The 19,917-nt window shown below is 34.8% G+C and overlaps 2 protein-coding genes across 6 annotated transcripts; one reads left to right on the plus strand and one right to left on the minus strand.

Moving 5' to 3' along the window:
- The first annotated feature begins 935 nt into the window (after positions 1-935).
- On the plus strand, positions 936-6,842 carry il12bb (interleukin 12B, b). The gene is made up of 8 exons (XM_056262265.1): positions 936-950; positions 1,207-1,288; positions 2,328-2,594; positions 3,644-3,749; positions 4,830-5,002; positions 6,309-6,469; positions 6,560-6,678; positions 6,758-6,842. The coding sequence occupies exons 2-8, from the start codon at positions 1,207-1,209 to the stop codon at positions 6,786-6,788; spliced, it is 939 nt and encodes a 312-aa protein (XP_056118240.1). The 5' UTR covers positions 936-950; the 3' UTR covers positions 6,789-6,842.
- Positions 6,843-8,522: 1,680 nt separating this feature from the next.
- Positions 8,523-19,705, minus strand: ublcp1 (ubiquitin-like domain containing CTD phosphatase 1). Of its 5 annotated transcripts, XM_056262264.1 has the most exons (12): positions 19,689-19,705; positions 19,216-19,256; positions 17,808-17,974; positions 17,628-17,719; positions 16,887-16,972; positions 16,076-16,191; positions 14,608-14,706; positions 14,481-14,518; positions 13,685-13,783; positions 13,484-13,600; positions 11,615-11,742; positions 8,524-8,818 (listed from the first exon to the last, which is right to left on the minus strand). In XM_056262264.1, exons 1-12 carry the CDS (start codon positions 19,692-19,694, stop codon positions 8,791-8,793), a joined length of 1,017 nt encoding a protein of 338 aa, XP_056118239.1. In that variant the 5' UTR covers positions 19,695-19,705; the 3' UTR covers positions 8,524-8,790. The 5 variants fall into 5 exon arrangements, with proteins under 5 accessions (XP_056118237.1, XP_056118238.1, XP_056118239.1 ...); XM_056262262.1 differs by lacking the exon at positions 19,689-19,705 and having other exon boundaries at positions 8,523-8,818; positions 16,887-16,968; positions 17,633-17,719; positions 19,216-19,309; XM_056262263.1 differs by lacking the exon at positions 19,689-19,705 and having other exon boundaries at positions 8,523-8,818; positions 16,076-16,187; positions 16,883-16,968; positions 17,633-17,719; positions 19,216-19,309.
- Positions 19,706-19,917: the final 212 nt, after the last annotated feature.

Here is a 19,917-nt window from a genome sequence, read left to right on the forward strand (position 1 = left end):
GAGTGGTTATTTCAGTCACTGTTGCCCTTCTATCAGCTCGAACCAGTCTGGCCATTCTCCTCTGACCTCTGGCATCAACAAGGCATTTCCGCCCACAGAACTGCCACTCACTGGATGTTTTTTCTTTTTCGGACCATTCTCTGTAAACCCTAGAGATGGTTGTGCGTGAAAATCCCAGTAGATTAGCAGTTTCTGAAATACTCAGACCAGCCCTTCTGGCACCAACAATCATGCCACGTTCAAAGTCACTCAAATCACCTTTCTTCCCCATACTGATGCTCGGTTTGAACTGCAGGAGATTGTCTTGACCATGTCTACATGCCTAAATGCACTGAGTTGCCGCCATGTGATTGGCTGCTTAGAAATTAAGTGTTAACGAGCAGTTGGACAGGTGTACCTAATAAAGTGGCCGGTGAGTGTATATATATATACACACACACACACTATATATTGGGCCTCACATCAGGAGCATGTGAAACTCATATTGATGCCTTTCATATAAAAATAATATATATATATTATATTTATGAACAATATATATATATATATATTCTTCATAAATATATTATAATATTTATTTGTATATATATATTTGTTAGTTTATATATATATAAACTAACAAATAATCATCATATAATAGCAGTGAAAGTATGAATCACACAAAAAAAAATCTAATTTCACTAAGTGAAGATGATTTAATTGATGACCTGTAAGGTGTTTCATTCTCATGCTCAAGCACTCCCGCTGAAACCCCTAACACACAACACGCACTGTCACACAGCTCATGGAAATCCCAAATTAACTGGCTTCACCACATGGTTTCCACATCCCTCTGTTTACAGCTTGACACTTCTGCTTGCTGGAAATTCACACTTCTGTATCGCATTCACATCTCAGGTTTAAAAGGACTCAGTGAAAGGGAAGAGTCACCACAACTCATTCAGTTCAAGGTAAGATTCAAACAGAGGTGTCCTTCACATCTGGACTGCTCGCATGCACAGCTGTGTGTGAGGCCTGCTTTTCAGATATTATAAGAACACCGTTTATGATGATGTTTATTAAACACTGTGATTTCATCACAAAATCATTTTAAAGTAATATTGATATATATGAATAATGCTTTTCTTTTAATATTCACTTCTGTATTAACATAAACTTTAATTGACACAATAATACTATAATATTAACATTTCATTTTTTGTTTAGATGAGCAAGATTGTGTTTCTTATTCTGCAAGCTGTCCTTCAGTTGGCAGGCGGCACTTCACTGAGGGTCCTCAAGGCAAATGGTGAATATTGCTTAAATCTCATTTATTGGTATCTTTAGCTAATTTCTTTAAACAATGTATATATATATATATATATATATATATATGTTTGTGTGTATTGTTACAGTATTAGTAGGTTTGGGTTAGTAGAATAAGTTGACAGGTGCAACATTACTTCGTAGAAGGTCGTTAACACCTTACAATAAGGTTCATTAGTTAACATTAATGTATTAACTAACATGAACTAACCATGAGCAACACATGTGTTACTGTGTGTTATGTGTGTTATTAGTTCATGTTAGTTGATAAAAATACAGCTGTTCGTTGTTTGTTCACAGTGCATTAATGTTAACAAATACAACTTTGATTTTAATAATGTATTAGTAAATGTTGACATTAACAAACATTAATTAAATGCTGTAAAAGTGCAAAGAAATAATCTTTTATAACATTATAAATGTCTTTACTGTCCCTTTTGATCAATTTAATGCATCCTTGCTGAATAAACAATTTATTTTAAAAAAATATATATATATATCAAACTGACCCCAAACTTTTGACGGGTAGTGTATAATGTTACAAACTATTTCTATTTCAGAAAAATGCTGTTTTTTTTATTAAACTTTCTATTCATCTAAGAACTGTTTTCAACATTGATAATAGTAATAAAAGTTTCTTGAGCAGCAAATAATCATATTAGAATGATGGGACTCTGAAGACTGGAGTAATGATACTGAAAACTCAGCTTTGATCACAGGACTAAATTACATTTTATAATATATTCAAATAGAAAAGTTATTTAAAATGGTAATAATATTTCACAATATTAGTTTTTTTGTATTTTTAATCAAATGAATGGTGAGCAGAAGAGAACATTAAAAACATGTAAAAAAAAAAAAAAAAAAAAAAAAAAATCTTACAACCCCAAACTTTTGACCGGCAGTGAATATTATACATTTTGATCAATTTAATACGCTGCATTAATAAAAGTATGAATTTTTGAAAGAAGGCATTATTCCTTTAACGTGGCGAGTCTGATGATGGAGTTTTTGTGTTGTAGTCGTGGCTCTGGACGTGTCAGATCTGTCCAGCTCTGAGGTGTCACTGCATTGTGGAGAGCAATATGAAGGAGAGCAGATCCACTGGGAGATGAATGAGAAAAGCATCTCTGAGACAGGAAACCGCATCACTGTCACCATAGACGGGCTGCGGGGGGGAAACTTCACGTGTCACAGAGCAAACCACAGAGATACCCTGAACTACACACTGTTACTGGTCCATCCCGTCAACTTTCCTAAAGGAGTTCTTACACACTCCATTCACAGAGGTAAATATAAAGAATATTTCCGTGTTCATAGTGGAATCGCTAAAGTACTAGGAGGAAATCTTTTCTGGTCCCAAAGAATAGTTGAACAGTATGTGTATATAAATACACACATTTTAAGTTTAAAATACTAATATCTAGTTATAAAGACAACATTTTCATCTTGAACTAAACGTCATAAAGTCCTAAAATATAGGTCTATTTAAAAAAATATATACATTCAAATAAATCTGTGAGTTTGTGGGATATTCATTGGCTTTTAAACGTAAGATCAAAAGCCCTTGACATCTGCCTTTTGGAAAATGTGTATGCATAGCGACACACACACACGTGCCTATAGGAATGTGCTGAAGCAGTGTATTCTGTTCCTATTTAATGTTTTGGGAATTGCCAGTCAAGATGCACACGTAAAGTTTAAAAATATGGGTTATTTTGCAGACTTCTCTCAGACTTGTGGAAAGAAAACATCCCAAAAATACAAATGCATGTTTATTGCACTTTATCTATTTGTGTCTGTAGATTTAAGTCAAATACAGAGGCCGTTCTTTTAAAAACCGAGTCAGAAATCTCCACTTTAGTAGCTCTTACATAAACATTATTTTGAATATTTTCATATGATTTAAATAATTTTTTTTGTTTTGTTTTCTGCCTGTTTTTCCTTATTTATGGAGTGATAAAAATAGACGAGTACAACCTTAAACTCCAACATGTCAACACAACGAAACATGGATTTTGAAACGGGCTGTATCCAAAGTTTAGATTTCTGTTCTGGAAATGAGAAATAGCCTAGTCCATATTTAATTACATAAAACCTCATGTGCATATTTAAACAGTTTCATGACACGTTTCATACGAAACTAGTGTCTTAATGTACCGCAAGTCCATAATTCGTGTCCATGATGTATATTTGTGTAAAATTGAGTAAAAGATTAATTCAGTGATTAAAAGATTCAGTGATTCAAATTGATTTAATCAAATGTACATATGATTTGTTTGTTTTTCTCACTGTACTGGACTGAACTGGTCAACTTTTTTTTTTATTGTCTGTCTAGAATTTGTTTCTTGTTTTGCGAGGAACTATAACGGACAGTTTCATTGCTCTTGGACGTGGCATCAGGAACGGAAAGAAAGAGCCGTGGTATATTTCGCAGCAATACGGTAACTATTCTGAATTAATCATTTAAGAAGTATAAATAATCAATTTAATTAGGCGGTAACACTTTATTTTGATGGTCCCTTTTGAACATTCTGTTGACTATAAGTAACTTTGCCAATACACTCCAACTATTAACTTACTCTTATTAAAGGGATAGTTCACTTTGAAATACATTTTTGGTATGTTTTAGCTTACCTCAAGGGCATCCAAGATGTAGGTGTCTTTGTTTCCGCAGTAGTTTCAATTTTGATATTTTTAGGTCAAACCGTTCTTGTCTGTCAGTCATATAATGCAGGTCTATGGTCACCACCTCAAAGAGCATGCACAGAGAAGTCCAAATTAAACATGATTTAGTGACTCGTAAATGTAAGTACACATTGATGGCGTAAGACACGAAACGAGCGGTTTGTGTGAGAAAACGAACAGTATTTATATCGTTTTTATCTCTTGTAACTACAGCCACGTCCAAGTGATCTGAGGGCGCGGGCGCTTCGGTCTTTTCCGGAAAGCGCCGGAAGTGATCTCTCGCGCGTGTACGTTTCGTGTCTTAGGCCATCAATGTGTACTTACATTTACGAGTCACTAAATCATGTTTAATTTGGACTTCTCTGTGCATGCTCTTTGAGGAAGTGACCATAGACCTGCATTATATGACTGACAGACAAGAACGGTTTGGCCTAAAAATATCAAAATTGAAACTACTGCGGAAACAAAGACACCTACATTTTGGATGCCCTTGAGGTAAGCTAAAACATACCAAAAATTAATTTCAAAGTGAACTATCCCTTTAATGTATTAGTAGACCGTCTGCTTAATTAATGCTAACTCTTTATTGTGATGCTCCACAACAGACATTCTACTGACTATAAGTAACTTTGCAAGTACATGTCAACATATTCTAACCCTACCAGTCTACTAATACTCTACTAACACTCTAATGACAGTTAGTAGACATATAGGTGCAATGTTACTTATAGTCAACAGAATGTGTTAAAGGGACCATCAAAATAAAGTGAAACCAATTAGGCTAGGCTTGTGGTGAAAGAGCAAACCAGAGCTAAACTGGGCATGTGTTTATACAGGAACTCTAGTTTGATCAACTGCACTCTGGACTCTGATATCTCCGGACTGACGTGTATCGACGAGGATTACTGTCCGTACTCTGAAGAGCCTAGGAGCATCAATCTCACTCTGTTCGTCAGAAACCTGTATCGGCTGGAGGAACACCAGAGGACTTTCATCATCCGGGACATTGGTAAGAGCTTTTGTGCCCCCGGGTGGTCACTACATGTATTGGACTTCAGATTTGGGATCCGTTAGACTCATCGTTTATATGAACACTAATACATGAAGACTTTTTGGTATTCATTTTGAAGGGTATATCTGTTGATTTAGTATTTGAAGCCAGAAATAGTGACCAAATCGTTTTTGTGGGCAGTATCATGTGTAAATAAATACTCTTGTGAAAAAGTACACTTTAGCGTACTTCTAAATAAAAATAATTACGGAATATTACAGAAATAATATACTTTAAAAGAATATACTTTCAGACAAGAAAGTGCTTTCAGACACTTAAATGCATGTTATTTAGAACTAAACGTATAGTTTAGGTTACATTTATATTAAATGCAATTAGTTAAATGTAGAGGTGCTTAAGTAGGATTTTTATGTCATGTTATAATTATATTTTCTTTAATTATGGTAAACTAAAGTTACTTTAATGTCATTTCTGTTGAAACTTGTATGTCATGTATTTAAATTAGGGCTGTCAAACGATTAATCACGAGTAATCGCATCCAAAATAAAAGTTAGTGTTTACATAATATATGTGTGTGTACTGTGTATAATTATTTTTAATACATAAATACCCACACATGCATGTGTATTTAAGAAATATTTGCATGTATATAGACTGAATGTAGCCTATATATAATGTATATTTTATATAAATATAAACATTTTAACATATATTTTTCTTAAATATATACGTGTGCATTTATATACAAAATAATTAATATATGTGTGTGTACTGTGTATAATTATTTTGTATATAAATGCACACATGTATATATTTAAGAAAAATATATGTAAAAATGTTTATATTTATATAAAATATACATTATATATAGGCTACATTCAGTCTATATACAGTATATACGTGCAAATATTTCTTAAATACACATGCATGTGTGGGTATTTATGTATTAAAAATAATTATACACAGTACACACACATATATTATGTAAACACAAACTTTTATTTTGGATGCTATTAATCGTGATTAATCGTTTGACAGCCCTAATTTAAATATATTTAACTACACATTTAAAAAAATACAGGATTTTTAACTTTTTTTATTCACAAATTTGTAACCGGTAAAATATTTTCGAGTTTGGAATAAATAGTAAAATATGTATTCATTATAAAAATGCCCATGATGTTGTAAGATTTTATTTTATTCTTATTTGAAATCTTTTTAAGTCATCTTGAGGACTCCCCGGTCCCCTGTACTAAACTGATTTCCATTAAACTATTACTTCTGTCCTAACTCAAACTCTCAGTCCAACCAGATAAAGTTAATATCACCAAGATCCAGGATGATGTGTTTGAGTGGCGCCCCCCTGGGACGTGGAGTTTCCCCTGCAGTTTCTTTCCCCTGTCCTATGAGGTGAAAGTGGTTCCCAACAATCATAGCTGTGATTCCACAGGAACTCGTGTTGAAGTAAGTTAATTTCCTTGATTTTTGTTTTATTTTCAAGATCAGTTAATAAAGATAAAAAAATATTAAAGATGTTCATTTCTGGTAATATAGAAAATGGAAACCACTGAGACACATTACAAGGTGAACGCCAAAAAAACATATACTTTCTGCGTTCGAGCTCAGGACACACTAACTAAAACACTTTGGAGTGACTGGAGTCGCCATCATGTGTAAGTAAAGTTTGACCTGCAAGTATTTTATATTTTATGAAAATATTCAGCTTTACATTCTGTATCTTTTGTGTAACAGAAGAAAACACCGGCACACTTCGGAACAATAAAAGGTGTGTTGATTTGTCTTTTAATGGCCATATTGATCATTTTTAGTTGATGTTATTGACATTTTTCAATTCTTTGTTTTATGAATGCAGGTCTCAAGGGATACATCACTCTGCTTGATAATATGCTTTCTATTGCGCACAAAATATTGCAGCCATTCATATTTATATTAATTTATGTTATATGTGCCACTGTAAAATTGATTTGTGCAATAAATGTTCCAGATCATTCAAATACTCAATGGCTTCATATTTCACAGTTTTTCAATATTTTATAGGTATATTTCATTTTATGTTATGTAATGGGGTTTGTGTTAATCAGGGACTGAGAGAGTCATTCCTGCTTGTGTGATTGGTCTTATTTACATGCTATAATATAATATATAGCTAGTGTTGGAGATTTAAATAACATTTATATTCCAAAAAATGATCATGGCATAAAATATTTGAAATTCACTATTTTGGCTATGTTCTAAGGCATCGTGCTAAAATGTGGCACAATATTTTTTTTATAATATTGTTTTATAACATTTTACAAGATAAGTTAACATTAGTCAATTCATTAACATTAACAATGAGCAATATATTTGTTACAGTACTTAAAAATCTTTGTTGACATTAGTTTCGACTGATCATTGTTATTTGTTGCACATGTTAGCTCAGGTCCAATAAATATCAACTTTTGATTTGAATAATCAATCAAATTAACTAACTAAGATTAGTAAATGTTTTAAAAGTATAGTTCATGTTAACTAATTTTGAACCAAATGGAACCTTAAAGAAAACGGTTATATTTTCTTTACATCATATACTGCATATAGCATTATTTATGATGTGACTACAGTTCAAGCCTAGTCCAATGGCCTAATTTATAAAACGTGCATAAATACACAGCAACGTTCATATTTATAAGAGGACTTAGACGTGTCTACTTGAGAAAAAAAAAAAACGTGTATAGAATCTTGACTGATATATAAACTTTTCATTTTAGTGTAGTATTAAACATCTGACAAACTACACACAAACTACTGTAAAACCATTTAAGTTTAATTTACATTTAGGTTACAACCATAAATCCAATACCCACATCTGAGCACCAGATGAAATGCAGTTACACAAAATGCAATACTGTTTACATAAGTTAATATCTACCGAAATTGATGACAAACACATACTTTGTGTTTAAAACAGAAGGGGGGAAAATACCAACAAGCTTCAATGTTATGACTTCGAAGAAGAAAAAAACTAGAAAAAAAAACTTCTGTCAGGCTATCTTGATATGATCTCTTTTCCTCCCTATTATCATGTGACTGCTTTATGAACATAAAACATACATCATTTGTATTTAGAAAAAAAACAAAACATGCATGTAAACATGTCAAATATTCATCATTGTTCATTTGGAGAAGTGTTTTTATCTGCCGATGAATCTGCAAATGCACGTTCATCTCTCAACCGCTGTTGTGCGGCTTAAAATAACATCTCTTTGGAATTTAGAGCCATTCAGACAAAGAATTTAGCAGCCAGTCCAGAATTATTGCTTCTTTTAAGTCACGGCCAGTGTTTACACCTTCCTGTAAAGTGTTTACGCCTTCCAGTAAATGCTTCATTCTTTCCATAGACTAAGATTTAGCAAAAAAACTCAATTACATTTGCATCATATCCCCTTTCAATCAGATACAGTATTAACAGAATGTCCAAATTTCCACCAACAGAAAAACAAAAAAGTGAATTACAGGAAGAAGAGTGTGTCAGGCGGGGAATGAGGTCAAAGTACCGTCATGCTTGCATTAAATGCAGTCGATGCTATTAATTGTTGAAATGCTTTTCATTGACCTGTTGAGGTAAATAGTGTTTTGAAGAGTACAAATGCTAGAATATTTTTTGTCCTCCGGTAACGAGCGACTATAAAGAGACGTAAGATGAACAGGGCGAGATACAGAGAAGCCGATGACATGTGGAGCAGCAGTTGTTTGGTCAGGTACCTTTCTAGACTCTGAAGATGTCATTGATTCTGCCTCTTTGAGAGGAACCTGTCGGACAAGGAGACAAAAGGGTTGTACAAATCATTCATCACATTACACTTGATATCCTTATTATGGAGTCAAATTGCTAGTCGCATGTATCTTCTTTTGGGGGCTTTTATTACAGCAAATACGTTACATTATTGTGGAAGACAACAGCATTGAAGAGACAAAATGTGTTTTATTTCCATATTATTAAACAGTCTCTCAGTCCAAAGTAGTGCTATTTTAGTATCACTGATACAGCTTTTGTTCATATTTTGAACTATATATTGTATTTTCTCTTTTATTTTAGTAAACTTCAGTTTTTGTAATTTTGTTGTTTTTGTCATTTTTATTAGTTTTTTTTTTTTAGTATGTCTATATATTTTAGTACCTCACATTAAACTAAATGAAAATAGGAAATGTTGCCTTGGCAAATAGCTGAAATAAAATAAGCTTACATCTATTTTCTCAGTTAATTTTTGTTTTATTTCAAGTCTTTTTTTTAAATGGCTTTAGATTTAGTTAATGACCCATTTTGAAAATAAAGTTTGTCAATCTGTCCAGGATATAGACTAACTATTTTAGATCAAATTATTTTTAAATTGTCACTTTTCTATAATTAAATCGCACCACATTAAGGGTTTGTTTACACGACAATAACGTAAAACAAAACAAAAAAAAAAACTGTTTTTTTTGCGTACAGCTGACAACAATGTCAAAACGATCCCAGTTCACACGGATCCATGAAAATGAATAAAAACGCTGTATTCTGCTGCTAGGTCAGTAGTTGGCGGTGTCACTTTGTAAAGAAAAACTATAAAAATGTGAATTTGTGAAAACTGTCAACTGGTGCGTAGTTTACACGTAGACAATAAGGGTATCGTTTTCAAAACCTTGCACTTTGAAACCAGTTTTCAGCCCCCCAAAACGCTGTTGTCGTGTAAATGAATGGCCAAAATGCATGAAAAAAAGTTCAGTTTTTAGCAGAGAACAGTGTTGTGTAAATGGCCCCTAAAATTACTCTTAAATACATATAATTTAAAAAGTTAAAGTCCCCCTGTGGTGAAAATAAAGTATTTAATATTGTTTATGTCTATGTAAAAAAAGACGGTCTCAAAAACGCGGTTTGAAATCGCTGGTGTTTCTGACGTCACAAACTACCTTTTAACTAGTGCTGTCAAACGATTAAAATATTTAATCACGATTCGATTAATCGCACATTTTTATCTATTCTAAATGTCTCTTGATTTATTTTTGTCCCATTATTTTTTTCTCATTTTAATGCTCTTATCAACATGGAAAAGTGGATCGGCTTGCTCTGTGCAAATGTTTTTTATTGAAAACAACATTGGCATATACTGTGTTCAATTTCACACTAACATTCTCACTTGGAGCAAATAATCTCTCACACAATGTAACACTGTCCATCAATAAAAGGGTGAAAGAAATACCGACGAGGTCGTGATATTTTCAAGGGGTCGGAGGATTCGCATCAGCTGTGTGTGTGTGTGTGTGTGTGTGTGTGTGTGTGTGTGTGTGTGTGCTTGGCCATCATCAAGCGGTATTTCAGACTGGACGTGCTGCAATGATGATAGCTCAGTTCACAACGACAAAACACACAGATCACTTTGGTCTCGTCAATGAAACCATTTGGCAACTTTTAAAAAGTAAATTTTCCATTCAGAATCTTATTGGCATCCATTTCGGCGTCTCGCGCTCGTCATCCACTCAAAACGTAACGTTAAGGCCTGTTCACACCGGGACGAATTTCGCGTGCGATATTCGCCGACGTTTAACGCCTCGTGACTAAACAATGGGCGCCAATGTGAGTGTGCACACCGATGCGTAAAAGCGTCATTTTTTAAAAAACGCCTCTGGTTCGTTTTTTTGGTTTGACGCGCCGCGTCAAAAACTATCCGACCAATGAGATTGGCGCTTTTGCTCACGTGTCTGGAGCTTCTACAGTAAAACACAACTTGGGGGCGCTCAAACACAAAACGGTCTTGCCGAGCACACATACGTAATGGCGAAGAAGATATACAGCGTCTACACTCTGCCGGGAAGAAATAAGACGAGGAAGATGCAAGGCTAGATGAATGTAGAGCTGCTGGTCTTGTTGGTGTCTTTATAAAGAGACACCAACGACAATAAAGAACTATGACAAACGCGACAAACTTGCTCTCTTCTTCTGAGTGACAAGCGAGTGTCAGAAGCATAGTTGCGCAGCGCCACTTTGTGGACCGGGGTATTTCTGTTTTACATTAAGCGCCATCTAATGTCAGGGAATGAATTTGCGTGTTCACTCGGCTCATCGTCAGCGAAAATCGCTCGGGTGTGAACACAAAAAACGCGTTGAAAAACGCTGACGAATAACGCGAGCCGATATTCGTCCCGGTGTGTACGGGCCTTTAACCTACTATTTGGCCGGCTCGCAAGCCCAAACAAGTGTGTGTGGCGTGCCTGTTGTTTTGTTTCCGGTCTAGCTAGATCCGCTTGCACTTTGGTCGTCGAAGCAACAAAACGTCCTCGCGCGGCGCAAGCCATTGAAATGAATGGGTTTCATAGCGCCGCGTCCTGTCGCAAGAGCATGTGAATAAAACTACAAAGTTTGCTAGGCCAAAAAGACCGTTAAAAAAATTTACGCCGTTAAAATGGGTTTGCGTTAACGCCGTTAATAACGTGTTTAACTGACAGTCCTACTTGTAACCAATCAAAAGTCTCTGAGCTGACGTGAGTGAGCAGAGGCGGGGCTAATTAGCATATTCATGGTTTTGCATATACTACATGAGGCAAGAATGTTAAAAAGGAATGAAGAATCACCTTTCCCAGTGCTTGTGGTTGAGACCCAAGAAGTCTTCCAGTTTAGCGATTTCCTTCAGATACAGAGACAGCTTGTAGAGCTCTTTGTCTTTCTCACGGTTTAAGTGTGCCTTCATGAACGGTCTGATCTGTGACCAATACATGGAGAAGAATACATGTTTAAAAACATTTAATACAGTTTCATATAAAGCAGATACAAAAACAACAGAGACAGGCTCGTTAAATCACATTAAATTGAATCGGATAATCTTCTACCACATTGATATAAAAATACAAAGAGAAAGAAAATATATTCCATTCTTTTATCAACAACATGAAGTGCATTAAACATTACATCATGTCAGGGTTTCCCAGGTTAGGGTTCGTGAAGGAACTGCAGAGGTTTGAGAGTTTAATGAAAAAGCTATTAAGTAATTAAATCATAAGGATTTTAAATTAAAATAATACTAATTATAATAAAAATGTGCTTGAAACCCAAAAGCCTTCCAAAGACAGAACAATACATAGTTAAATGACTCACTGAGTAATAATTCAAATAATAATTAATTTGTTCGTCAGGAGTTCATTCGATGTTGCAATGTTGAGAAAACACTCCTTAAAAGTGAAATGATTTCTATAAAATTCAGTGGTCAAATGCTTTGTGGCCTCTCAATTTTCCATGCAATTATAGCCGGCTATGATTGTACTGTACGTTGTGAGGCTACACGGCTGTTCAAACATTTGGGGTCTCTGAGATTTTTTAATGTTTTAAAAAAGTCTCTTATGCCCACCAAGGCTGCATTTACAGTCAACCCACAATTTATTCAGACACCATCAACATTTCTCACATTATCACAGTTTATTCGCCATAGTTTAGAAAACGGTAATAAAATATGAAAAGAACTCAAATCAAATCAGTTGATATTTCAGTGGTTTTGGCCGTCCTTTGTTAGACTGTCTCACAAATGAATTAGGTTGAATAGCTGTCGGCTGTTAAATTTAACTACACTATTAGATAATACCAATTTAGTTCAACCGATTACCAAGCAATGCTTCATTTTCTTCAGTCTGTGGTGTAAAAAAGGTTGCATTAGCAATTAAAGAAAAAACACTTAAGCAAAACATGGCCAGGTCAAAGTGTCTGAATAATTTTTGGTCCCAAATTTTTATACATTTTACTGGTAGTCCACTGTATGAAGAATTTTTGGGTATAATATGTCAGTTTACTTTAATTTGCTATCCTCACTTACATAAATGAACTATAGTGTCCCGCACCCACTAGTAAAAGAATATAAAAAATGATATCTGGTGTCTGAATAATTTGTGGTTTGACTGTATTTGATTAAAAATACAGTAAAACCGTGTAATAAATATTACAATTCACAACCGTTTTCTATTTGAATATACTTTAAAGTGTAATTTATTCCTGTGATGGTAAAGCTGAATTTTCAGCATCATTACACCAGTCTTCAGTGTCACATGATCCTTCAGAAATCATTCTAATATGCTGATTTGCTGCTTAAGAAACATTGTTTTTTATTATTACCAATGTTGAAAACGGTTGTGCCACTTCATATTTTTGACGAAATCATCATACTTTTTTTTTTTGATGAATAGAGCTTTCAAATATACAGCATTTATTTGAAATGTATATATATATATATATATTCTAACAATGTAAGTCAATTTAATGCATCCATGATGAATAAAAGTATTCCTTTCTTTTAAAAATAAAAATCTTACAGTAGTGTATATTACTTTAGAATAATTAATAATAATAAAAAAAAAGAACAAGAATCAGGTCAAATCAAATCACGAGGTGCCTTCCTAATTCCTTATTAATTCCCAACTTAAATCAGAAATAAACTGTAAACATAGACTCCAGCATACCTTCAGTCCATTCTGTGGATTCATGAGGAAGTTTCTTCCGATGTCATCAAACATAACGGTGTTCTTCCTGTCGTAGAACTCACTATATTTACCCCATATGACTCCCAAAGGCTTCACCTGAAACATGACAAGCAGACATTATGCATCATGCTAATGAAATGTAGAGACAATGACATGTTTTTTTACTAGAATCTGTCTGACCTCTACGACTCCTCTTTTAGGTGTGTGCACAGTGATCATAGCTGCACTGTCCAACATGAAGGTGATCTTGTAGTTTGGGTTGTCCGTCACCCCCAGTTCCTAAAAGACCACAGGTATAGCATTATGTTAATGTCAGTAATAAAGACCATACGGTTTACATAAAGTAAAGTTTACTTAAGTCCCCCTGTACTCAAGAATTTTATCCCTTAAAACTCATCTTTGATCTCCAAAATTACATATTTAAGCGTTTTTTCCTTGAAAAAATATTAATCATGCCTTAAAATAGCTTGAATGTAACTCTACACCCTTGCTTCATTTAGTATAAGTGGTTCTATGAATATGCAAATGAGCCCCGCCTCCACTCACTCACTCAGCTCAGAGATCCACTCGTTGACGATCACTCGTTGATCTGATTGGTTACAAGGTAGTTGGTGACGTCAGAATCACCAGTGATTTCAAACCACGTTTTTGAGACTTTCTTTGGTTCACTACCGTTTTAAGGAGAATATACTCAGCAATGGTGCTGCTGTCTTATGAATTTACACATGGTTTGTCTTAAAGCATATTAAAAACCCCACAGACATAAACAATATTAAAAGCTTGATTTTAACCACAGAGGGACTTCAACTATGTATCACCAGAGTACCATCATAACCCGAGGCACATTCGAGGCAGCTAGACCAGTAGATGGCGATGAAACACTATAGACTGAACACGTAATACGCACGAGCACGACATCATCGTCTTCACAGATTCGCGTTTTTGTTGTAATGTGGAAAACAAAACAAGGACCTACTTTCATTTTAGCATCAATCCACTTCATACTTGTTGCAGCTAAAAAGGAATGAAAGAGAAACAGCAGATCTGAGTCCCTGAACATCTTGAAGAGTCTGCAAAACTTCATTATCTAGATGGATACTTACACCAGATGACAATATCATAGTCCTCATATGCTGATGTAAGAAACTCGTGTAAGTATGGTCTCATCAGCTCCTGACCCGTCTCTGCACAGGACTTATGATCTACATTTAAAGAAGAAAAAAACATATGCATATACAGTATGTACACACACACACATATATATATATACATCAGTGGCAAGCGGTGACTTCTTTAACTGGGTATGCTGGGTTGTGCGTCATGTCAAAAAAAGTGCCCGATGCAGATACACTGGATAGGTTTACTATAAGCGAGACGCTTGTGTTCGCTCTATATAGAGTATTTATATCTATACTATGTAAAAACAAGTTGAAATAATGCAATGACTTTAACAAACGCATAGACTAACGCATTAGCAACCTTCGATAGTTACAGTAGGTCTACTTACAGTAGGCCTGTCTTTAACAATTTACATGTTTTCGCGAAAAATAAATTTCCCGAATGGAGAAAATTAAAATGGTTTCAGTTATGACTTTTGTCAGTTGATTTAGTCCATTTAGTTTTGTATCAAATACAATGTGATTTTCGTTGATCGAGATCTGGCAGCAACACATTTTTCCTCTTGGGCGAGTGATTCGCTGCACATGAAATCCCCCATATGCCAGCAAACCAATGAGAACACGGGACAATGATGACGATACATAACAATGGAGCGTAGGCGCCAAAGCTATTGTGGATCCGCTCACCCGAAACCCTCTGTAACTGCCAGATTTAAAGAAAATTACCATAGTTTGGCAAATAAATAAATGTCAGACAGTAACATACGTATTGCCAAAGTCCTCTCGCGTAAGCTTCATGGTACACCTCAAACAAGGGAATTTATAATAATTTATAGTGTTAATGCTAATCAGCGAGTCCACGAATGGCTTGGGTACGCAGAGCATTCGCAGCTTATATGGACCGCACGCCACTGATGTATATGTGTGAATGTATATAAGGTCAAAACATAGTTGGTTTTTCTATCAAGGGACCCTAAAGAATTCAAGTAGAGCAGATCTTTGTATTTCAATTTAAAGATTTAAAGGTCGTCATTAAACGGAAGCTGCGATAGTCTTTTCTTCCCGATTGTGACGAATATTCAAGAGAAACTTCTCAAACTAGACAAAATGTAGAGCAGGACTTGATTTTGTCCATCTGGAATTGATTGGATGGTTGTGTGGTTTGTTATTGGTGTGATGTCATGTGAGTGACAGGTTGTCCCACCCTTACACCAGTAAACATGTCATCAAAGAAGAAAGAAGATGTTGTTGCAAGAGTTGGAAGTTAATTTGATTCAAGATTACGAGGGTTCATGGATTTATAAGATATACCGCAATATTCCATAAATAAAAAAACAACAACAAAAAAAAGTCAGTTTTGATTTAATGACGACTTTGCTATAATTGGCTAGACGGATTTACTCAGTGCTACTTATATTATCAGATGCATGTGGTTTGGGTTTCAAAGACTCACCAAAGAGCGTATAGTCAATATCTAGAACAAGCAATCTTTTTCCTGGTCTTGGGGGATTTAACTCGTCAACTTTATAATCTTTCACTCGACGAGCTATCTTGGCCAAATTCTCCTCTCTGTATGAAAGGAAAACAAATATAAAACGTTAATTCAGAATAGTGGGCTGAATAATCTTGTTTCCAAATGTATGATAGTGGCAAAAGATTTTTTTTTTTTTTTATACATTTAACTCTGGTACTTAATTAGTAAATATATACAAGTAAATTGACAATTATTTAGCCTATATTTAAAATACAAAATACCGTTCAAACGTTTGGGGCCTGTAAGATTTTTGAAATGTGCAAAAAGTGCATTTATTTGACCTAACATACAGTAAAAACAGTTTCCTATTTGAATATTTAATTAAATATAAAATATTTAATTTATTCCTGTGATGCAAAGCTGAATTTTCAGCATCATTAATCCAGTCTTCAGTGTCACATGATCCTTCTAAAATATTCTAGAAATCATTCTAAATATCCTGATTGGCTGCTTAAGAAACATTTCTTATTTTCATCAATGTTGAGTTGTGATGCTTAATATTTTTATGGAAACCATGATACTTAATTTTTTACAGGATTCTTCTTTCATAGAAAAAGCCTCAAATAAACGGCATTTATTTGACATTTTGTAACATTAGAAATGTATTTACTGCCTTTTTGATCAATTCAATGCATACTTACTGAATAAAAGTGTTTATTCATTTTATACATATAATATCTCACTGACCCCAGACTCTTGAATGTGGAATAAATAACAGGGTTTCACTGGCCTGTTTTCAACCTCAGTCACTTCCTCTTCAATGTCAAAGTCATTGACCACATCATCATTTTCTGGTGGAGGCGCCAAAACATCTTCCTATGGAGAGGAAACTCAAAGGTTATGGGATCTTGCATTGTACGAAGAGCAAAACATACTTGCATTTCCATAAAGTCTAATAAATGTGAAGAGAAATGTACAACAGAATTGCATAACCCCACCACAAATTACACATATAATAATAATATTATTATATATATATATATATATATATATATATATTAGGGCTGTCAAATGATTAATCGTGATTAATCACATCCAAAATAAAAGTTTTTTTTACATAATATATGTGGGTGCACTGTGTATAATTATTTTATATATATATAAATACACACACATGCTTGTTTATATAAGTAAATATTTAAGAAATATTTATGTATATACTGTATATAGATTTATATATAATTTATATTATATACAAATATAAATATTTTATATATAAATAATATTTTTTTCTTAAATATACATGCATGTGTGTGTATTTATATATATACAAAATAATTATACACAGTGCACCCACATATAGGCTATTATGTAAAAAAAACTTTTATTTTGGATGTGATTAATCGTGATTAATCATTTGACAGCCCTAATATATATATACCGTGAGTATATATATATACACACACACACATATATATAAATCACTTAGAAGATTTTAGAAATAAATATAGTTAAACTTAATAATACCAACCAAACTTTCCTCTCTGGTGCCCATCATCATAATTTTGGTATTGGGCTTCAATTTCAAGTCACCCAGTTTGACTTCATCGTCTGCTGGTTTACCTGACAAAAGTAGAAGGTTAAACAACGTTTCTGTTTTTCCTTTGCATATTGTGTATCAGAAATAGTGTGTGTTTTTAACACCACTCACCTTTCACTTTCAACCCCAGGAGCTTCTGTCGTTCTGGAAGAACTCCTGTGAGTGATTTGATGGACTGTTTCAGATCCAACACAGTGTCCTCCTCAGACAGTGTGCTAATGGAGTACTCCTGCCCACCCCACTTGATAATAACCGAAACAGACATGCTGGTGGATGAGCTGTGAAAGGCAGTTTTGTGTTATTAGCACATCATAGGAATGATTTTTGATATGAAATCAACTGTCAGAAACACAATGAACACTTTATGGAGTTCATCAGCATATACATGGGGTTGGACGATGAAACGGAAACACCTAGTTTTAGACCACAATAATATATTACTATGGTATAGGGCTTCCTTTTGCAGCAAATGGACTACTACAGCATCAATTCGTCTTGAGAATGACAGATGCAAGTTCTTTATAGTGACCAGAGGGATTTTAAAGCCATTCCTGTTCCAGAACAGTGGTCAGATCACTGTGACGCTGGTGACTTCAGGCCATGGGAGATGTTTAACTTCACTTTCATGTTCATCAAACTATTCAATCACAAGTCTTGCTGTGTGTATTGGTGCATTATCCTCCTGATACACGGCAACCCCTTCAGGGCACAACGTTTGAACCATTAGGTGCTCACGGTCCTCCAGAACGGTTCAGTAGTCCTTGGCGCAGTAGTGAATGCCATGATATTGCAGCTCAAACCATCCCTGATCCACCGCTGTGCTTCACTCTGGGTAGCAACAGTCCAACAGAAAGACAGTGAAGGAGGACTCATCAGAGAACAATACATGTTTCACAGTGTCCACAGCCCAAGATTTGCACTTTTGGCAGTGGCACCAATGAAACTGACAATTGGCATTGGTACAACTGTCCGAAGGTTTGGCTATAGAAGCCGACCATGAATATTGACTCCTGACAAACAGTTTTGGTGGAAATAGGAGAGTCGAAGTGCACATTTAATGTGGGGCAGCGGTGGGTTTTGTGTCTTTTTGGATACAATACGGGTAAGTACCTGGACATAGAGTTTCCACTTGCGTCAACAGTTACTCCTGTTGGATGTGGTTTGTCCAGCGTTGTGGTATGCTGAAATTACCCTGGATGGAGATGGAGTAGCTCACGAATTACGATACAGCAGAAAAACTCACTGTCCTTGTCACAGATGAGCCAGCGAGATGCACACTAACAATTGTCCTCTTTTGAACTCTCCCATTATGTTGTGTGAATGGCAATATTGTATGTGCAGCTGTGTTATTGATCTGCTAATTCATCCTTCACACTCAGATCTTACTGATGGATGGACATAAAATCAGTGAAGATTGGCTATCAGGCCACACACATATATACATATATATAGGCGTGAAACCTCTAACGGTATAATGGCCAGTGTTTCAGTTTCATTGTCTAACCCCTGGATATGTTACCTTGGAAACGTTACACCAACATCAGCAACAGAAGATTTCCACTGTTCAGTACACAAGACAAATGGGTCAGGTGCTTCATCACAGTAAAACATTTTTTTGCAAACAACAACCTCAACTAAAAAAAATACACTCTAATAAAATACAAGCTAAGCCTATGCCATGATGAACACACAGAGCATTATTACATTTAAGTGTTTGTAAAAAAGAAAAGAAAGTGTAACTAACTAGTTGATGTAGTTGTTTTGCAATTCTAGATCTCAAAGACCTCGATCAAGGGATGGATGGATCTGGCAAATTGCATTAGTGACCAAGCATGCATTAGCTTCATTAGCTTTTAACTCATTAAGTTGTTTTGCATGTCATGCATTAATGAGATCTGATCTGATATTCGTGATCACGCCATTCACTTCTACATAATTGAATCTAAAACATCTATGCTAAACAGACAAAAAGAATAGGGAAAGGTTTCTCACGTACATATGATCCAGTTCATTCAAAGCTCAAGCTGACTAACTGCAAGCACCGCTAGATTTGCTTTGCTTTGTTCTTCTTCTCTCTGAGTTTGCTTATTATGGCCTCACTGCTGCGCTACTGCCACCTGCTGTTAAAAAGCAGATTGAACGCTAGTTTTGCGTTTTTCAAATCTGATTCTTTAAAAAATAAAAAATAATAAAAAATAATCTTGGACATTATTTGTTTAGC

This window comes from Rhinichthys klamathensis, unplaced genomic scaffold (genome assembly GCF_029890125.1).
Source record: "Rhinichthys klamathensis goyatoka isolate OS25496 unplaced genomic scaffold, OSU_Roscu_1.1 h1tg000191l_1, whole genome shotgun sequence".
Lineage (NCBI taxonomy): Eukaryota > Metazoa > Chordata > Actinopteri > Cypriniformes > Leuciscidae > Rhinichthys > Rhinichthys klamathensis.

Coding starts and splice junctions, on each gene's coding strand:
- il12bb (XM_056262265.1), top strand. CDS start 1,207: ATGAGCAAGATTGTGTTTCTTATTCTGCAAGCTGTCCTTCAGTTGGCA. Junction 3,750..4,829: donor GTATATTTCGCAGCAATACG/GTAACTATTCTG, acceptor GTGTTTATACAG/GAACTCTAGTTTGATCAACT. Junction 5,003..6,308: donor TTTCATCATCCGGGACATTG/GTAAGAGCTTTT, acceptor TCAAACTCTCAG/TCCAACCAGATAAAGTTAAT.
- ublcp1 (XM_056262261.1), bottom strand. CDS start 19,307: ATGTTTTACTGTGATGAAGCACCTGACCCATTTGTCTTGTGTACTGAA. Junction 17,975..19,215: donor GTTGGTGTAACGTTTCCAAG/GTAACATATCCA, acceptor TGCCTTTCACAG/CTCATCCACCAGCATGTCTG. Junction 8,819..11,614: donor AACCACAAGCACTGGGAAAG/GTGATTCTTCAT, acceptor CTTGTCCGACAG/GTTCCTCTCAAAGAGGCAGA.